This window comes from Micrasema longulum, unplaced genomic scaffold (genome assembly GCF_059751315.1).
Source record: "Micrasema longulum isolate JH-2025_06_02 unplaced genomic scaffold, ASM5975131v1 h1tg000127l, whole genome shotgun sequence".
NCBI classification, from domain to species: domain Eukaryota; kingdom Metazoa; phylum Arthropoda; class Insecta; order Trichoptera; family Brachycentridae; genus Micrasema; species Micrasema longulum.
Window position 1 is genome coordinate 2,660,484 of NW_028277333.1, and position 20,408 is coordinate 2,680,891.

The window sequence follows — 20,408 nt, forward strand, 5'->3', positions numbered from 1 at the left end:
CAACTTGATTTCCATTTTCTAATATTGAGTAATTTACAGCTAATTGAAAATCGCTACCAAAATTGAATTATTTGGGTAAATTATAATAATGCTTATATTTCTTTTATCTTAAAAAAAAAAACAAAAATGAATGCTACATTAGGTGACAGTACCTGTAATAAACGGACAGTGCAACGTTGGTTTTAGAACTTCAGTGAGGGAAATTTTGATTTACATAATGAGAAATATATTCCAACCAACATTTGTATTATTTTTGCACCACAACATGCTTGGAGGCCCAATTACAGTGGTAAATTACAACACAGAACACTCAGGCTTGAGAAAAATCTTTTTTTTCCTCGCCGGGAATCGAACACGAAACCTTCCGTGCGTTTTATAAATAATGTTTAGTGTTGTTGGTCTTCCCTCTGTCCGATATTGGCTTTTTAGGCTTCGGTTTTTTTCATAACAATGCCGAAGTACCTATTCCATTACAGCTTTCTTTTTGTTCGAAGAATATTTGATTTCATCAATTAAACATTATTTTCATTTAAAAACATTTATTTGATAAAGTATTATCATAGATAATAGTCACAAATTATAAGACTTTAAAACTGTGATTTGCTTAATTATATATAATAATCATATACATATATATTTGTATATACCCATTCGTAAGGATGGAAATGCGATATCCGGAGTGGCCAGCGGGCATGACGTCAGCCTCTTGTGACACGACGAAAGATCCGAGGATCTCGGAAGTTAGCCGACCGGATGTCCGCTGGCCTCTCGGATACTTGCGGTCCGGCTCGCGAACAGTTTACATAAAATAGTTACATTCTCTATACAACTAGACATAATCGAATGGTATCACTGAAACAAAACACACCAATGAAATGTGCGACTGATTCTCGAAATGACGTGCGGCGAGTCAATGAATGTGGAGATAGGCAAAATAAAAAATTATATAAATATTGTTGCATTGCTTGCAAATAATGTCGCCGGTGTTATTAAGTTTAAGTTTAGGTGTAAGGAGCGTTTATTCGCTGATGGTTCTGGACTCCTGGACGAGGTAAACCTGGGAGCCGGGCACGTTGGAGGAGGTGACGAAGGTGCGATGCTTGGCGCGGATCAGCGTAAGGTTACTCTCGGCATTATCGGCGCGGTCCTCAGCGGCCTCCAACTCGCGCTGGAAGCGGCGCACGCGAGTCACGTTCTGCTGGGACATACCCTCCTGCAATAGACAATGTGTTCATGTATTACACATAGCGTATGTATTATGTGTTTTATTAATTCATTTCTGTAAGTGTTGTGCCGCAAGGCTCAGGAACCAATAACTGTTTTACAATATTTTATGTATTTTAGCAAAGCTCACCTGTTCCTGCAGCTGTCGTTTGTAAATGTTAACTTTCTGGCTAGTCTTGTCGAGGGAATCCTGGAGCAGAGAAATGTTTTTCTGGTCTTCTTCACACTGGATGAGCACTTCTTTGACTGTGCGCTCCTTCTTGCGCAGGATTTTGATTGTCTCAGCATGCCTCCTCTTCTCTTCGTCCAGCTCAAGCTCAAGATCGCGCATACGCGCCTCCAGTTTGCTGATGATGCGTTTGCCTCCTACGATAGCGTTGGCTTCAACTTCCTCTAGACGGACTGACAAGTTCTGGAATTATGATGTTTAAATCGAATCAGATTATTATTTTATTATACCTACAAAAAGCAAAACTCGACTTCTCATCAGTGTACTAAAAATGTACAGTAACCTTCATACTTAACAAACTTAAATCAACAACCATTGAAAAATGCAAAACTAGTGTCAAGAATAAACGGAAACTTTTATGAACGTATTAAATAAAACACAATGTTTATTACAATATTGGTATAAACCTGTAGCAGGTTTGTTAAACAAAACATTTATTGATTCTTTAGTAAATATTTAATGAGTATTTTTTGAAGAATTTAGTTAAATTCTCTTACCTTGACTTCAATCTCCAAAGACTTCTTGATGGCATCAATCTTGACAATTCTCTCCTGTTCCTCGTGCAGAAGCTCGACTGTGTGCTTCAGCTCAACCTGCGGAATATTATGTTGTAAAGCACTTGTTTAATACTAACTATCTTATCAGTTATAAAAATACAATCATCGTCATATAAATGAAATATTATTCGTTACCTGGACACGTTGATATCTCTCATCGCTGATCCTTAGTTCTTTGGTGATCTCATCGTAATCTCCAGCAATTACAGCAAGTTCCTGTTCAAGCTTGCACTTGCTGCTTGCCAAGTTCACATTGACAACGGTGAGCTCATTGATTCGAGTCACAGATTCTTCATACTGTATCTCCACTGCCTTCTTGGAGCGGAGGGCCTACAAGAAAACAAGTATGTGTATTGTGCACTTACCACCTCAAAGCCATCAGTCAATTAAATGTTTATTATTCATAATCTTACCGATTCGTAATTTCCGCGAACTTCCTCAATTTCACCAGTGAGAGACTGTAGACGGCGCTGGGCGATTCCGTATTGATCCAAAGTGACTTGCAACTGACGTTGAACTTCATCATAGTGAGCCTGGATCTCAGTAAGCTAAAACAGTAATTTACATAACTGTATTCAGATCTCTTTTTTTCTAAAGTGAAACAAAATTATTGTAATTATAATAATCAAATATGAGCCTCTTTTCTTGGAGGTATACTACTACTACTGCTACCATCACGCCGTTTCCCCGTAAGGGTAGGCAGAGAGAATGGACCGCCACACACGTCTATCCTGGTATATATTCCTAGCTTCTTCTACATCCATACATCTTGTCATACATGCCCTTCGGTTCTGTCTGCTTTTGACATGACCAGACTTAAGATTTTCAAGACTTAAGATCTGATTATGTCACGTCTTCCTTGGTCGTCCTAGTCTCACGTTACCGTTCATTTTCGCCATAAATAATTGTTTTACTATTCTTTCGTCGTCCATTCGTTCTACGTAACCAAACCATCTCAGAGACCCTTTCTTAATTTTATCAATAATACTTGACTCAGATTCACACACTCGCCTAATTTTTAATTGCCGAACTTTTATCAAATACGTAAAATTAAAACCTGTGACATAAAAAAAATCATTGAATAAAAATTATCTAAATGAGGGACCAACATTCATTCTCATGCATACAAATTGTGGCTCTAACGTGTACATTAGAGTGGGCCGATGATGTATGAGGTTTTTTATTTTTTTAGACATCAAAGTGAAAGGGGTCTAAAAAGTTGCATTTTGGATCACATTGAACGTAAAAATTATTTTTAAAAATATTCCATACTACTTTTGGCTCTCAACCGAGGTTTGAAGTTTATCACTGTCTGAACATTTTGTTAATTATCAATATTGATAAAATTATTTTGTGTTAGTAAAAAAATAAGTTAAACACATTACAAATTCGAACGCGCTTTAAAACTACCGAAATGGAAAAAGTTTACACTCCGCGGAATTAATTCCGTCGAGCGCCTGGCTAATATTGACAAAAACAATGGCCTATTAAAACAATGCTACCCATTTATTACAAAACAAAGTGCAACTCACGCCCTTAGATACTTATTTAATAAGATTTAATGCACATTAAAAAATTTAATTATACTGATTTTCTTACTTAAATACGAAATGACAGCCGGTTTACTCCAAAAAATCGACTTTTTCGAAAACTTCAAGCTCTGGTTGAGGGCCAAAAGTAGTATGGAATATTTTTTTATTTTTTTATTTTTTTTTGCATTCTGAGTAATCCAAAAGGCAACTTTTTAGACCCCTTTCATTTAAAAATTCGGAAAAAAATTTATATAAGTTCAAATGGTCAACAAAAAGGTATTTGATAGAATTAAGAGGTGAAAGGTACAAGAAAAGATAGGATGGGCGATTTTTAGGAAAGCGTAATATCTCCTGTAAAAGATTTGTTACCTGAAGGGATTGCTTCTTGACGGTCTTTTGCAGGTCGATGTTGGTCTTGTTGGCCACATCAAGTGACATTTCTAGCTCAGTAATATGGATCTGCATCTTCTTCTTGATCCTCACAACTTCGGTCTTCAACCTGGTTTCTGCTTCAACAACGCGAGCATTCAGTTGCTCAATTTCAATGCTAGTCTGCTTGCTGTAAATACCAAAATGTTACTTTAGCATTAAAAAATAATTATTACATGATTTGTTTTGTACTAGCAAGCTGCGAAAACCAACTCATGGCGCTTGTTGTATTTAAAATGTTTTGGTTTCCTTTTTTATTTCTAAATAGAAAAGCCCTTGACCAAAAGTATCATTACTACATTTGTCTAAAATAAAATATCATGTATTCATTAATTAAAATAAAATCCGCTAAAGTAGAACCGAATTAAATAATAATTATCGACCTTTACTGGAAAAGGACAGTCGGGTACAGTAAAAAATATCAAGCAGACTTAGTAGTGTACGTTTTGTTTTGTATGATTAGAGTTAAAATACAAACGAAAAATAAAAACTATTTTAACAGTGGGAAATAATAATTGATTTACGAAAGATAGAAAAACTGTTAAGAAAACATTCGCGTTTATCATTAATACGAATAAATGAAGTCACCTTTGGTCCATGAAATAGTGAGAACTGTTATGATTAAAAGTCTTCAGGTCACATTTCAAACCATCGAGGGGCTGTAAAAAACTGTTATCAATTCGGTTTTGGACTCTTGTGTCCATTCTTCTATTATGCGCCCTTGCATCGTGAACGGTAACTTTTTGATTCCTTTGAATGTGTACGTCTATTCCAGTAGTTGAAGAAATGTTTCTCATACTTTCAGACAACAGTGTCGCTTCGATGGCCTTAGCAGATTTTCCGCGTAACATTTTAGCCTCACTTTTGAGAGATGTTTGACAAGAAACCGCTTCTGCGTTGGCTTGATCCATCATTTTTTTAGCAATTTTTCTATTTTCTTCACAAGCTTGTGAATTTCTGTCAGCAATTTTTTTTTTCGTTTTAGTTGTAATGCTTTCGGTGTGTACGTGTTTGGTAACGTTAGCCGCTGCTGCCACTTTCCTCACGGAAAACCCCGAGCGTTTGGCAATTTTGAACTGATTGAGATCAATCTTGGCCTGACTGGAAGCTTCCTGGGCCAGGCGATTGACGTCCTCATTGCTGTATGAGCGTATGGCTATTCCGGGACGATATGCAGCGAGTCCACGTTCGTTACTCCACGGCAGGTGCGGTGGAACTGCAGACAGGTTGCCCTTTTCCTTGGCGCTGATGTAATCGATCATGGGCTGGTAATAGTTGATTGCATAGCCGTAATTATCTTCATAGATCGATGTAGCCGGTCTCTCCCGTTGTCTCGTCGGCCTCAGTTTCGACATTTTGATTTGTATCGGCCACAGTCATGCAGTTCGATCGGTAATCAAGGTTAGCTTAGTAATTACAACTAAGGCAGTCACCCTAAATTCGCCACTTTTGTAGCTTTTGTTTACCCTTGATATGCCAATCGGACTATAATATGTTCAGTCGGTCAACCAATCCCCGCGCGTTTATATTAACTCTCATTTTGCCTAACTCTATTTTAAGCGCATTCTTTAGCTAGACTTGGAACGTCCGACTGAATATCAAGGCGTGCTGCAACCTCGGCGACTCAGTTTTACTTCTACATTTAATTTACGTTTTCATTTACAATTTAATTACTATGTATAGTATTGAAAATATGTATTGAGTAATCCTTTGTTTTATTTAGGTGCATGTCCATATTACAAAACCACTCTTAAAAACTATAGACGACAATTTATATTTCTTATTTAGAAAATAAGAACGCAACTATATTAAATAAAAAAATAACCTTAATATAACTGTTTATGTATTCAAATGATAATATCACGTAGTTAATGTCATTTTGACTACTTATGTGTATTGTATGTTTTACTAATCAACGGCTTTAAGAGGATACGCGGTCTGATTTTTCTGTAGACTAACGTACTCCCAAATTTCTTCCTTAGATTATGGATGCCACTAGAGTGATGTTTTTATTTTATGTGACGTCAAGATTCGTGATATTTTTTTACACAAAATTCAAAGAACAAATAAACATGCATCGTCACGTATTAAGGGCGTGGCCAATGAAATCAACGTTTTTGCAGGAATTTAAAATTACTAATTTAAAAGTACTTTTTATGCCACGAATAATTAGCAAAAAAGAATATATTTTACTAGGCAGTATTTCATAGACCTTTATTACTTTAATTTATTTTTTTTAAGTGATATTTCCCTATCAAGAATTTTGTCGGATGGGTAATCAGATAATCATGGCATAATCAGCCCGACGCGACGTGTAGTATCTTTTTCTCGTATTCTATTAATTAAATTAATATTTTTTGTTTTTTATTTCTTACTTTATTATTTCAGAGGCGGATAAAAAAAATACTCATGACGATTATATGTTAATAAAAAAACAAAACGAAGAAACGAGAACACAATATGTCATTAAATAACGCAAGCATACTGAAGATTTGGTGTTCTATTCACGTATTTGAAATGTTGCCAAAATTGAAACATAATCTTCTTCTGAAAATAATTACTGCAATAATTCTATTATTGTATTACGCACTCAAATGCTGAGAATGTTTAGTGTGCATTTATTGAACATTTTGATTTTGTATAGTTCGCAATAGAAATAACGAACGCTGTGTTGTGATTTTGTGTCTTCTTGATGTTGTTTTGCATTTATTAACTCTAATATTATAAACTAGGAATCCGTTTGTCAGTATAAATATATAGTTGTAAAGTTATTATTAACTATGTTTGATCTAATTCCGGAACATGTGGAAAAATGGGCCTGGAAATCCTGGTGGAGATGAATATGGGTAGGGGAAGGAAACGGAGATAAACTTACCGGATGGCTTCGATTTCCTCATCCTTCTCTTGCAGACGACGCTCAGCTTCATGACGGAAGAGTCCAAGCTCCGCAGCCAACCTCTGGGCACGTTGTTCTTCTGCCTTGCGACCCTGGAGGAAACGAACAGTTTGTCATTAGCGGGATTAGCAAATCACGTATTTTCTTGGGTTGAGAGTGTGTGAAACTGTGTGATTTATTAGAGAAAATGAAATGAAACTCACAGCTTCAGCCTCCTTGTATGCGGCAGTAAGTTCCTCGCGCTCGTTCTCCAAACGGCGGAGTTCCAACTCCAACTCGTGGAGACGGCGGGTCAGGTCGGTCAGCTGGTTGCGAGCATCGTGGAGTTCATCTACAGACAACATGCATATCTTATTCACCCTTTGTTAGATCGTAGTTCACCTTTTAAGGGTGCTGAATCCACTCTCTAAAGTTTGCAATTCAGAAATGGATTTCGGTGGCCACTGAGGCTATTGACTATTTTGGTCAACAGTAGTAAATAGTAAAGGTTATAATTTGTAAGTACTCACTATGGTTTTTGATCACTATAAGCTATGGCATACAAATGCATGAATAAAATAGCGAGCTAATGACTATGTTTCAGATCTAGATTGTTAAAACATCGGTAGAGGACGAAAAAGACCGTCTAAGGAATGCTCACCCGTCAGTTTCTTGTTCTCCCTGGCCAAGCAGTCCTTCTGTTCCCTGGTCTTGTCCAGCTCGTGGGTGATGCGCTGAATCTCAGTCTGTTTGTTACGCAAGTCCCTCTGGGCTTGCTCGTACAGTTGGATGGTCTCATCCAGCCTGGACTTGATCTCGATATTGATGCGTTCCAGCTGCTCGGTGCGTTTCTGCAACTCCCGAGCGGTGCTGTTGGCTTTCTCCAGGTCGATGATGAGGACTTCAACCTGTATTGAAACAACCAATACTATGAAAATAATCTCACTTACCTTGTCTAAATTATTTGTTGGTAAAACGGTCCTTACGATAAAATTCAATGAAAAGAATATGTTTTAATATCGAATAAATTAATTTGTAAATTTTAACGGTGTTGATCACAAACTATTTTATAATCATACCGACCAACGAGAACAAGTTCAAAGCATATTATAAAAATCAGACGACATGGTTTTGATCCTATTGTTCAGGAGTGTTTCGCGTACTTTAAGTAAAGTGTTTTAAAAATGGAACGGTAGGTATGTAAATAAAAATGTATTATGATGAAAATAAACGTAAAGTTTACCTCGCTTTGCAGACGAGACTTCTGTTTCTCAATGTTGTTGATCTTGACGAGCAGAGTCTCGATCTGTTCTTCCTGTTCCTGGATGCGAGCGGAGTACTTGCGGCGGATCTCCTCGATCTCCTCGGCCCTAGCGGCGGCCTCTGTCTCGTACTTGGAACGCCATTGGAGGGCCTCTCCGTTGGCCTTTACCAGCTGCCTCTCCAAGTCCAGGCGAGCCTCCGACTCCTCCTCCAGCTGCACGCGGACGGACTCCAGCTCGATCTCAACCTGATAATCACAACAACCGATGACGAAACTCAACAATCGAATCAAATTATGCAATACGTCTTTTAAAATGAAATATTAACGAAACGCCCCTATATCCTTAACTTATGCAAAACAAAATCGTTGTCTATATCAGTTACAACTTCACAAAAGGTGATTACACAGATCCGATCAGGAAACTGGTCAGAAAACTAAAAAGGTTTCGATTTATTGTGTGGTTTAATGCACACATTGGCGAAAATCTTTTAAGAATGTTAAATTTTAGAACACATCCTAATTTTAATCATGAATTCATTCATTTTGCAAGTATATATTGCGCTCGGGGCTCGTATGGCTTGCAGCGCGAATAATGCATTCCACTTATATCGCTGACAGATTTCTAAAAAATTTTTTTTTTAGTTTTTTAATTTTTTGATTCCTGTATTTTTTCCAAACTTATATATTTTTTTTTAAGGGATAACCCGATAAGCCTCTATTTTGAGGCTTGTCAGCAGGAGGGATAGAGATGATATGGAAGGAGGTAATGAAAAATACACCACAATACCCAGACCAATTGAGAAAAAAATCTTTCTTGGATTTTTTTTCTGACAAGTGGCGGGAATCGAACCCGCGACGCCAGTTTTACAGTTGGCCGTTTTACCAACTGCGCCTCGGCGCCTTTTTGCAAGATGATTCGGTGTTCGATTCTCGATGCTACCTAATTTTCAAAGCCTATATGCGTTCAGTTTAATGGTACATTTAGGCATTGAAACCTATTTGAATGGGTTATAAATATAAATCAACTCTTAGAATTATATTCGTAATTTATTACTGGAAATTCAAAACCCACTGGCATTGTTTAAAATCGGACACATTTTCTTGTTTTCCTTCGCCTTGTTTCTTAAATTGGCTTTTCTACAGCAGTAATAAAGATTGTGAGTTTACCTGGTGTAGGGACGCCTCAAGAATGGAGCGGCGACGTTCGTCATCTTCCAGGCGCCTGCGGGCATCCTCCAGCTGGCCGGCGATCTGAGATCTCAGGTAGATAACATTCTCAATGTTCACCTAAAAAAGTTAAACAATTATAATTATTTCGACGATCCAAATACGCACGTTATCTATCGGATAAACTTGATTTTGCGGTTTAGCCTTAAATTGAATGAGAAAATATCAAATGTTACAAATCGGTAATGAAAATTAAAAAAACTAAATTAGATACCCACGTTTCTTTGACCTGAATGGGTAAGCGAAGGCAAGAGCCGACCTGATGTTGATTTTTTTTCTTTTAAATCGGTTTTTTCCCTGAAAGTCTAAATTGTAAATTTTCTCGACTTCCCGTAATTGTGAATTTTTATTTTTAGAAACAATGATATATATTTAAATACAACGGATTTTCTTCTCTTACCTTCAAGTCCTGAACTTCCTTGATCAGCTCGATATTTTCTTGAGACAGGCGAGTTTTGTGTGATGTAATGTCGACAATGGTGCGGTTAAGCTCTTCGATTTTGATGTGCAGCTCATTGACTGTGACTTCCAACTTCTCGGAGTGCTTGATGCAGATCAGGCGTTCCTTGGTCACATTCTCCACCTGAGCCAACAGCTCGTACACTTCAGCCTGGAATTTGGCCTTTTCCTTGTCGCTTCTAAATTTGGGATTCAAGTTTACATTATTATCTTCTATTTTACTTTGGATATCTAAATTTATAAACTTTACCTATTGATATAATAAACTTATTGATATGCAATTAGAATATTTTCACATTTATAAAAAAAGACAAAAGTAGTATAATTATAATACACAGCAAAGTAAAAGTTCAACATTTATTTAAGAAATTGATTTCCTAAAAACGAAATTTGCTCAACGATATTAAACAGAATTTTCAAATAACAGGTTTATGACTTGCTTTTGAGTATGTTTACATTTCAATTTAAATGAATAACGACGGTCTTGTAATTTTAATAATTAGTATCTAAGTATTTTGTTGTGCCCATAATTATATTGTTTATTGTCAATATAATGTTCTTTTATACTTTGTGAAAATACTCTATCGCATTATGCCTAAGTAATATTTTTATGAATTTGATGTATTCTTGTTTTCATGAATAAATACTTTAATATATTTTCTTAGTTATTTTTTGAGCCAGAGTTAATATTTTCCTGTGCTCAAAATATTATGACAATCTTTTACTCTATATTATTGACCTATCACTTTTTTTCTATAATTGTATTAGGTATTAACGAATATAATACATCTAGTACCTGTTTTCTATACAACTATATAATATATATTATTAACATCACTGAACTATGCATTTTGTTAATTTTATTTGATTTATCACCATATTTTTATGAATATTATTGAAACTGTTTACGTTTTTTATTCTTACGAAATTTATTATTTATTAAATTACATCTTTCGAAACTAAAGACATTTATTTAGCACCATTGTTACAAATGTTAAACTTTTTTCATATTTGATGTACAAAATTTATGAAAATTTACTACCATTATGATTTAAGGGTATTTTTTGTTTATTTTAGTAGTAATTTTAATTCGCACCGCAAAACATATATGAAATAATACAAATAATCAATTTAACTGCAAACAAACAAATTGTCAAATTATTATGACAAATGTAGCGTTAATTGTTGAGGAAAATTTGCATTATTTAAGTTTTTACACATCAATGGTATTTTTACATACAATTTATTTTCGCGAAATGAATTCTTAGTTTCTTGCTATTTAGAGCTGATGTTATACATACGCTGGTCGCAACAAGTCCTAGAGTTGAGAACATTCAACAAAAGGTTATATGCTTTAATCTGTGTATTCGTGTACAGTATATACGAGTAAGTAGGTGTGAAAAGTAAATGTTTTACATTTTATAAAAAAAAACAAAATATGTATCGCTGCTGAAAAAAATACACAAATAATACAATCTTATAGATACCGCACATGTTTATGTAAAACGCGCAAATATTCAGGCAATAGAAATTAGTTTTTTTATTTTTTATTTGGATTATCAACATTCATCGTCGTTATTATAAAAGATTTATCGTCAAAAAACTTTTCTATTTTAGTGTTTCCCTTATCCTCAAACTACGAATTACTCAAACCTATCAAAATATGTTTAAACTTACGAATTGCTTAAGTGTAAATTAAACAAATATTTATTTTTTGCTACCAGATTTAAAAGGATTGAAAAACTGTTAAGATTGTAAAGTCTGAATACTATTTTCTTATGTCTAAAAAGAAACCGATAGTTTTTTTTTCTTCACATGAATTCCATCAAAATTGCGTTTTTAATTTTACATTTATTTTATTATAATGAATAAACACACAGTTAGTGCTTCGAATATAATTTTTAAAGTATTTTTTTGTTTTAAATATCTCAAGTATATTAAAACATGTGTTCCTTTTTTTATGCTTTCATAAAGGTTTTATTTCATGCTTTAAGAAATAACGAAATCTTTCTAGCAGTTTCAGTTTTTTTTATCTGGTAGCAAAATTAGAGATCTCATGTTCAGCGGACCTGGCTTTGGATTTTGACAGGACATCGATCTGTTCCTGGAAGTCAACGATAATCTCCTGGTGCTTCTTTTTCAGCAAGTGGGCGGTCTCCTCAGACTCCAAGTGGACATCTTCAAGCAGCTTGCGGAGTTTTCCCAACTCCGTGTCGCGCTTTCTGTTGATTTCGAACTGGAAAAAATACAAATTATATGAATATCTCATAAATGCACAAACAGTTTTTTTTAGTGGTCTTGTAGAGATTTCAAAATATGCGTATTATTTATGATGGTTTATTTAACTTTTTTTTGTATACCACCAAAATACATTTTACTCAATAGAATAACATAAATTTGATTAACATGTATTATTATATCTTACTGAATTTCATGTAGTTTTTGCACAAAACAATTTGAAAGCTAATTAAATTTTAGCGTATTTGTTGTCAATTAATAGCTCAAATATGATCAAGTAAAAGCAAAATAAAATATGCGCGTTGTTTGTCAATTTATGCATACTTTTGAAGTAGTCGAAAGTGGCGTTGGTATTTTTTTGTATTTTTAACCAAACCACATAAAATTCACTCAGTGATTAAAGTGTAAACATTTCTATTATATCCGATAAAAAAGACTTTATAGTTGTTTTTGTCATTGATTTTTTAACGAATCGGTTCATATTATTAGAGTTTCTTGAATTCCGCTTTCCTTTCAATTAAAAAGTATTTTACCTATTTATTTATCAAATTTTATTACGATCACGTTTTTTGACTTGTGTAATAGTCACAATAATACAGTTTTTTTTTGCTAAGAATTTATGAAAATTGGTATGATTTTTACTTGTTAAATAAAATGTTTGCGTTTACGTATTGTGAATCAGATTTGTGTACACAAATTTTTCACTTTAATAAAGAAATCACAAAAATAAAATTAATTCGCAACAATAAAAGTACAATCGCAATACAAATAAATGGCAACCAATATTATTATAGTATTATACAGCCTCTGGTCCAGTATCCTAAACGCCATAAAATATAATTAAGGAACATTGCTACATGTTGGACAAAAATCAAATAACCCCAGTATCGCAATTAACGCTTTGTAATTAGAAGTTTGTAAGAAATATGTTTTTAAAAAGTAAACTTACATAACTATTAAAATTATTTGATTTTTAAAACTGACTGAATTTTTTCGATGTTTATAATTTAGTTACCGAAATAATAAATAGGTATAACTTTTTTATTTCATGATTATTATTATTTTTACAATTTTCAAGTTATCACCAAAAAAATAAAAGCAGTATAAATAAACATTAGTATACAATATCTCATCAGTTTTTTTAGGAAAATTTAAAAGGCCTTATTTAAAAAAATCTTTTTTTCTCAAATTTTACTGTATTCAATACACTAGATAGAAATCATATTTTTTATATGAAACCTTTATTGGTAATAAATTAAAAATGATTATAACAAAAAAGTAAGATTCATTTCCCATCAATTAAGTTTATTCATATTTAAGCGATGTAGGTAAATTAAAAATAAATGTGCATAAAAATAAATGTTAACTAAATATTGAAATAAGTAATTCATGAAAAATTCCAGAAAATGTTTCATCTCCCATTAGTTAAGTCAAGATAATCAGACACTTAAAATATGTGTTTATTCATATTTAAGGAATGCAGATACATTCAAAATAAATATACACATTATTATAATATATCGGAAATCAATATTTAAAAAAAGTTATTTATGTGAAATTACAGTTTTAAAAAAAAAAATCTCAAAAATGTTTCATGATTTTATCAACCCCATTTTTTCCATGTATTTAAAATAATTTCAATATTTTCATACTGATTTTAATATATTTTTTTTTAAATATTTTAAATCATATATTTTAAAGCGGTAATTATAATAGTAAATATGTTAATACCTGACTTTCGGCACCTCCCTCAGCTTCCTCAAGACGTTCCGACAGCTGAATTACTTGGACGCTGAGATCGGCTTTCTCTCTTTCGATCTGTAAATACACATTCGTTAATCATATCATCTTTAAATTTATTCCAAGATTAATGCCAAACTCACACAAAGAAATACTAGTCATCGTTCGTCGAAAAATCAAAGAAAGATTTAGACAATAAGCTAAGCATTAATATCATTGTAGCAACATTGCAAAAAAGTATTTTTTAGCTTTAAAATTTAAGAAAATAAATTGATTACATAAAATACTTTTCAAACACACCATAGAATAATAAACGGCAAAAATCATTCAGTAGAACGTGAAGATTACATTTGGAAAACAAAAACAAATTTATTTATTAAGTCAAAACATTATTTCTTGGTACTATAATTATGATTTAATTGGAATAAACCGAGACTTGTTGGAATATTTTATCTTCCATGTAAGCAAAGGGGAAAATTATTTTCGATTCCTGTCGGCAGATGTCAGACATTCGTTTGAATTTTGCTTTGTTTCTTCTGTGTTTTGATACCATAGTAATTTTTTTAGTATTTTTAAAAGCTAGTAATAAAGTATCAAATCTTATTAGTGAAACCAATATTTTTGTGATAACAGAATGCACTCGTATGTTTTGACAAATGTCAAAGTCTTGTTTACTTCTCAAAAGGTCTAAATATAGCACCAGATAATTTTCATAAACAATTAGGGAAATGAATTTAATACATTCATTTTTTAATTATTATTATATATTTTTGATTAATTGGGTGAATGATCCCCGGAAATAATAATTAAGATCTAAGGCTGCTTATTTTACCACTCATATTCTGGTGCAACCTGAGAATTGAGTAGGAATCAAAATAGACAGAATATCCCGAACGCCCGCACATTGTTTCCATAAATTCCTGATTATCCAACATTTATTTTATCCCGAAACTCTTGGCCCCGTTTCAAAGAGAGGTTGTAGTTTCCAAAATTGGATCGGATCATCGGAGAGGAGCAGAGAGCGCCTGTTGCAGGCAACATGCATAACTTGTTGACGAGGAAGTTCAGTGCTACGAGAAATTGTGTATAAAAATGTTTTCTTACGCACGGTAAAAGCTAGAACATTTAATTGTACGGCGAAGTTTCTTGAAAATGTATGCAAATAATACAAATGGTTTTAATAAAAACAAACTACTTTTAACGACGTCGATAATTCTTCCAAAACAACCGATGATAAAGTGTTGCGATAGATTTCCGGTTTGCGGTAGGCCAATTCACCAATCAGCAGAACTCATCGAAGAGGACTTGTGAAGTCACACGCGGAGTAATTTCAAACTGATAATAAGACATATAAATTTTGGCATATTTCAAAAGTCTATAAGTAAAAACAACCACTGAACTTCCTCATGTAACTTTTTCATTCATCATTCGTTGATTTTAACTACTATAATAAATTACATTAAATCTAAAAATATTTGGATGTCAATGAGTTTATTATTAAAGGGACACTACTCAACCATTATATTTAAACAAACTAGCCGTGTTTTAAATTAAGAAGACAAACTAATGAAAATGTATTTTAATTATTTTATTTATGCTATTTTAAGTTCGTTCATAACATCTTAAGGCATAAACTTATGATAACATTAAATTTTTGTATCAATATTTGTTTCTCAAATAAATATAATATAATATTAGCACTTGAAATGCGTCCAAATATTATTTATATAATATTTATTTATAGCACTGAAATGTTCATTTATAAAACAAATTTCAATATATAAACATTTACCAACTGTGAATAGTTATACAAATAAATGTTTAAGCAAGTATTTTTCTAGAATACACACAATCAGGAACTTAAGAGTTTCAGATAATCATTGCAATAAATGAATTTTGTATTAATATAAACAGAACTGCATCCATGGAGGTATCCTGTTTCCGCACTACGCAATTCAAGGTGGTAATGCTAAAACATACAGGTGTGACGAAGTTATTTGAAGTACTTGATATAAAAATAACTTTTAGTTTTGTTTATCGACCTTGTAATCGATTCCCTAATTCCAGATGGAAAATATCACTGTTTCTAGAAATAAGTATTGACATTGTCATTTAATATTAAAATCTTTTCTGAATTACAAGTTTCGCTGAGCGATTTGAGCACAATTAAACATTTAACTTAGTCAACAATTTTTCGAGTATGTCCAAATATTTGTAGGCATACTGGATATCCTCCCTAAGGAATTATTTAGATCTAAATTGGTTGAAACAGAGAGGAAAAACGTTTTTGAGAAGTGAATATGGAAGTCTAGGCATTTACACAGCTCGTTCTCTTCTCGAAAATGTTTTCCCTCTCTGTTGCGACAAATTTAGAGCGAACTTATTATTTACGAAAAACACACAAAAAGTTTTTTTAGTCGTTTTTAGTGAGAGATCTGAAAATCGAAACCCTTTTGTTAGTAATTATTACAATAAAGGAAGCAGAAAGTATTAACACGAAATATAAATTGGTCTGAAAAGTAAAGTAAAGGGGAAGTCGGGGAGCTTTAGTTCACCAAGCAGAGCGGCGCGGTAAGGCGAGAGGAGCGACCACTGACTGGTCTCGCGAAATGCGCCGACTTTGGTGGCGGACGGAAATAGCGCCGAGGAAGATATACGGTTTCAGAACCGCCACTGGCTCGCGTGATGGTCTATATTTACTCGTATTTACATTTGCACAGTTCCGCACACAACACAATGGGTTTTATTATGGCGAAACGTCCTGGAGTTTAGCGATACGAGGAGGCTCGACATGGAAATCGAAGGCACGAGTATTCGAGAGGAACGATCCGCACTTGGGTTAGTAGCAAGAAGCGGCAGAGCGCGCGCTCGCGAGAGTCGTCGGTGGCTTACCCTCTGGCGCAACTCCCTTTCGGATTCCAGATCGTCATGAAGCAGACGGATCTTGTCCTGAAAAAGAAAACATGGATCTTATATCGGCGTGCACCACACACGGGGTATGTATGTATAACACACTTCACAAGGCACTGCACGGAGTATAGCGCACCTCCAGCCTGGAGAGCGCGCTCAGGTCGGCGCTGTATTCGATGCTGACGTCGGCGTTGCCGCCACCCGTCGAGCGGTACGAGTACTTGGAGGTCTTGGCTACTGCTGAGGACGACATGGTGTGGACTGCGCCGCTCCGCTCGCTACAGAATGCCGGACTCGGCTCGACTGAGCGCCGCTGTTCCCTCGCGCGCCCGGCGCGGCCCGCGCTTGCGCGCCTCCCGTCTCCCGTCGGCTATTCCAGCCCGCGCGCGATCGGATTACCGGCCCCTTTTATAGGCACAGCTCGCCAGGTACTCCAGCGCACCTGCCTCCGCACTCCTGCGTGCCATGCCTTCCTCTTCTGGACCACTTCCACAATTAACATCTCTTACTTTTATCCCCGTAGCGAGGGTACAATATGGCAAATTCATACTTTTCTGCTTACGTGTGTCAACTACTCGACTTATCTTTATGGGGTTTTCGTGGTTTCCTTGTTACCAGAACAAATTCCAAAATTCCTAAATAAGGCTAAAACTGACTATCTCGCCTGATTCTCACACAGTAACATATTTTATTGAACTATCTAGTCTATCAAAATCAACTAATTGGTAAATGTCAAAACATTGCAATTAGTTGATTTTGATAGACTAGATAGTTAGAAGGGTAAATGTTATAAAGTGCGTAAAGTGGCCACTTCAACCAACCTATGACAGGCCATTAGCCCTGTAAATGTCTAGACTTTTATATTCCCTTTTTTAAATGTTCTTCATCTCTGTTGATATATATTAATTCACCAAATTGTCTTCTGTCTGAGTCTTTTAATCGACTTGGCGAAGATTTTCAAACCAATCATAATTTAAATGTAACTGCTTTCATCTCTCTTATACGTATTTTTAAAATTCACTTATTGCTATTTCCACATAATTATAAAATTAGTATTCTCCATGTTTGCTACAAGATCGCAGTTTCTTAATTTTTTTGTGACGCCGCGGACAAGAAAGTTTTTCCAAATCAAATAAAAGAGAGCTAATACACAACCCTGCTATACTCTTCCCTACCTACCTATGTGGGCTTGGGGGTGGCGGGTTAGCTTACTCGTCCTAAGGCGTCGTTAAGAGGAAATATTTTATTTCTGAACACCTTATAATAAAATTATGATAGTATTCATTATTTTGTAAATATTTCTGGACTGTGGCAGTGGCTATGCTTACTTTTATAAAGTTACTCCATTTTTTTCCATTCATATCATGGTTTTATATAACCAGTTGATTGGTTGAAAAAAAATCTTTTACTTTTTGGTCGTCTATAATAGTGTGTTAAAATAATCATGGTCAAACGGTAATAATAAATAAATAAAAAGGACGGAGAAAATAAAAAAAATATATATTTTAACAATTAAAAATTTGTCTTGAAAATTAGATTATATACAAACCTATAGTTAGCATGATAATATATATAAAATATTATCGTAATGAAATTTTTGGAAATAAAAAGTTTCGATAAAAACTTATCGAAATTGACAATTTACGAACAAATATTTTCTTATTTTTCATGCAATGGTCTCTTCCCTTAGACGAAATCCGAACTCCTGAAAATGGCTTTCGTTTTGGAGAATTTAATATGTTCATCCAAGACATTCTCAGGGCCTTAAAAGAGAAATTTCTGTCCGTGTTTTTGGTACTAAATAATTCAAGTTACCGGAAAACCTCGTACGAGCAATCTGCTGGGATCTTCTCTGGTAACCGCATGACCAGAAATGTGTCAATAACTCTTAAAAAATTGTTTAATGTCTAGTACCTTCATAGATTGAAACAACGTCAAAGGCATTAATCTACCATTTGATTGACATAATTCCTATTTTCTTTTATGGTTTAAGTAATTATATATTTATAATATTCACCATTATGTTCGTGTATTTTAATCAGCCCTATCTTTCATCGACTGATTAGTATGAAATAAAAGCGTTTTAACCTTTTTTACATAAAATATTATCTTTATGGAATACTTCAGAGGTTAATTTCAAAACGTACATACATACGTAGAAAAATTAGGCTTATAATATTATTCATAAATCTATTTCTTGATTTATTTTTTTTCCAGGAATTTTAAAATGCCGTAAGAAACAATGTGTAAATTGTTCAAGAGAAGGAGGAAAAAAATCAAAAAACATGTTATTTTGAATATTTTTTAATACATAAATTCTTTATTGTACAGTATTTGTTTTTGGTTCATTTATTTTACAAATATACGGACAATGTTCAATTTAAGCAAATCATATAACGAAAAAAAAACAATAATAGAGAAACAAATTATAGAAGCAATACAACAAAGAAAAGCAAAGACAAGTTAAAACATTAGACAGGCATTATGGAATCCAGGTTAATTAAACAAATATACAGTAAATTTATTGGGAATATTTTTTTAGTTTATTTAAAAAAAAAAAAACAAATTACAATCAAAATAATTAAGATCTAGATTTTAATTTACAAATCTAATCATTCTGGGTAGAGGCGCATGGAAACCATAATTAGTCTTATGATGACCGAGAAACAGAATTTTATTATTTCTGAATCTACGTGAAGGAACATTAAGGATATTTGTTGGAGAATAGTCGGGACATCAAATGAACTATTAAATATTTTAAACATGAAAATGAAATCTGCATTAAATCGACGTTGTGTGAGACTGGATATATTATATGGATCGGTATAGTCAAAGTTATCTCTTGTGATTCCTAGTTTAACTCTTAATGTATTTAAAAACATAAATATATATTTTTAAATATTTACCTATATTCAACAATGTACAATTTGTCCCTTACAGCATTTCGAATTTACGTCGACGATATTTTTATAAATAGTATGCAGTCCTCAGAATAATAATTTTCTAGAGAAACCATGTATCTCTCTTCCATTAGCGTTCCAAATTTTTGGTTTAGCAACAAACGTGCAATGGATGGTTTCAGTTTGCGCTTGTAATTCTCGACCTGAGTACATACAACCCGTTTTTTTATGGTTCATAAATAATAAACAATAGATGTGATATTGTTATTACAATCAAAGATATTGTTCATTAATTATATGCGAGTACAACATGCACAAATAAGTATTCAAATAAATCTCAAATACAAAAAAGTTTACATATATATATATTTTTTTAAATTGACTGGCTAATTTAAATTCTATTAACATTATGAAAGTTATTAAAAATAAATCATACTAACAGGTTATTATAAATTATTTTACATAGCTAACATACGGGACTTAGTGATTTTATAAATTGCATTTCAGTTGTCCTATAATTATTTTATGTATTGTTAAAGATATCAATATCAGCATAACTTTCTACTTGATTATATAACATTAACATACGTGATAATGTGATAATTGTTTTACTATAAATTGTAGCTATATTATTATTATTATTATTATTATATAGGTCATAAGCCCTGTAGATGCCTTGACTTCTATATTACCTACTCATAAATGTTCTTCATCTCTGTTGTAATATGTTAATGTTAACTGCTCCCCAGGGAGACCAATTAGTCCTTGTCTACAAAAATTTGGACAAACTCAAAATATGGTTGATAAATCCACCTGGTCCATGA

The 20,408-nt window shown here is 33.5% G+C and overlaps 2 protein-coding genes across 2 annotated transcripts; both read right to left on the minus strand.

The window, feature by feature from the left end:
• Window positions 1–522: 522 nt before the first annotated feature.
• Window positions 523–17,010, minus strand: LOC148284379 (paramyosin, long form-like). The gene is made up of 16 exons (XM_088241214.1): window positions 16,821–17,010; window positions 16,667–16,723; window positions 13,766–13,852; window positions 11,866–12,032; window positions 9,738–9,975; window positions 9,278–9,397; window positions 8,090–8,356; window positions 7,508–7,754; window positions 7,071–7,198; window positions 6,847–6,959; window positions 3,912–4,101; window positions 2,424–2,558; window positions 2,146–2,340; window positions 1,951–2,046; window positions 1,355–1,636; window positions 523–1,213 (listed from the first exon to the last, which is right to left on the minus strand). The coding sequence occupies exons 1-16, from the start codon at window positions 16,935–16,937 to the stop codon at window positions 1,019–1,021; spliced, it is 2,634 nt and encodes an 877-aa protein (XP_088097340.1). The 5' UTR covers window positions 16,938–17,010; the 3' UTR covers window positions 523–1,018.
• Window positions 4,423–6,804, minus strand: LOC148284380 (paramyosin, short form-like). The gene has a single exon (XM_088241225.1). It carries the CDS (start codon window positions 5,324–5,326, stop codon window positions 4,556–4,558), a length of 771 nt encoding a protein of 256 aa, XP_088097351.1. The 5' UTR covers window positions 5,327–6,804; the 3' UTR covers window positions 4,423–4,555.
• Window positions 17,011–20,408: the final 3,398 nt, after the last annotated feature.

Excerpts from the sequence above, each read along its gene's own strand:
- LOC148284380 (XM_088241225.1), bottom strand. The coding sequence starts at position 5,326 with ATGTCGAAACTGAGGCCGACGAGACAACGGGAGAGACCGGCTACATCG.
- LOC148284379 (XM_088241214.1), bottom strand. The coding sequence starts at position 16,937 with ATGTCGTCCTCAGCAGTAGCCAAGACCTCCAAGTACTCGTACCGCTCG. Across the intron at positions 2,341-2,423 it reads TTCGCGGAAATTACGAATCG|GCCCTCCGCTCCAAGAAGGC; the intron begins GTAAGATTATGA and ends GTTTTCTTGTAG. Across the intron at positions 1,214-1,354 it reads AACGACAGCTGCAGGAACAG|GAGGGTATGTCCCAGCAGAA; the intron begins GTGAGCTTTGCT and ends TGTCTATTGCAG.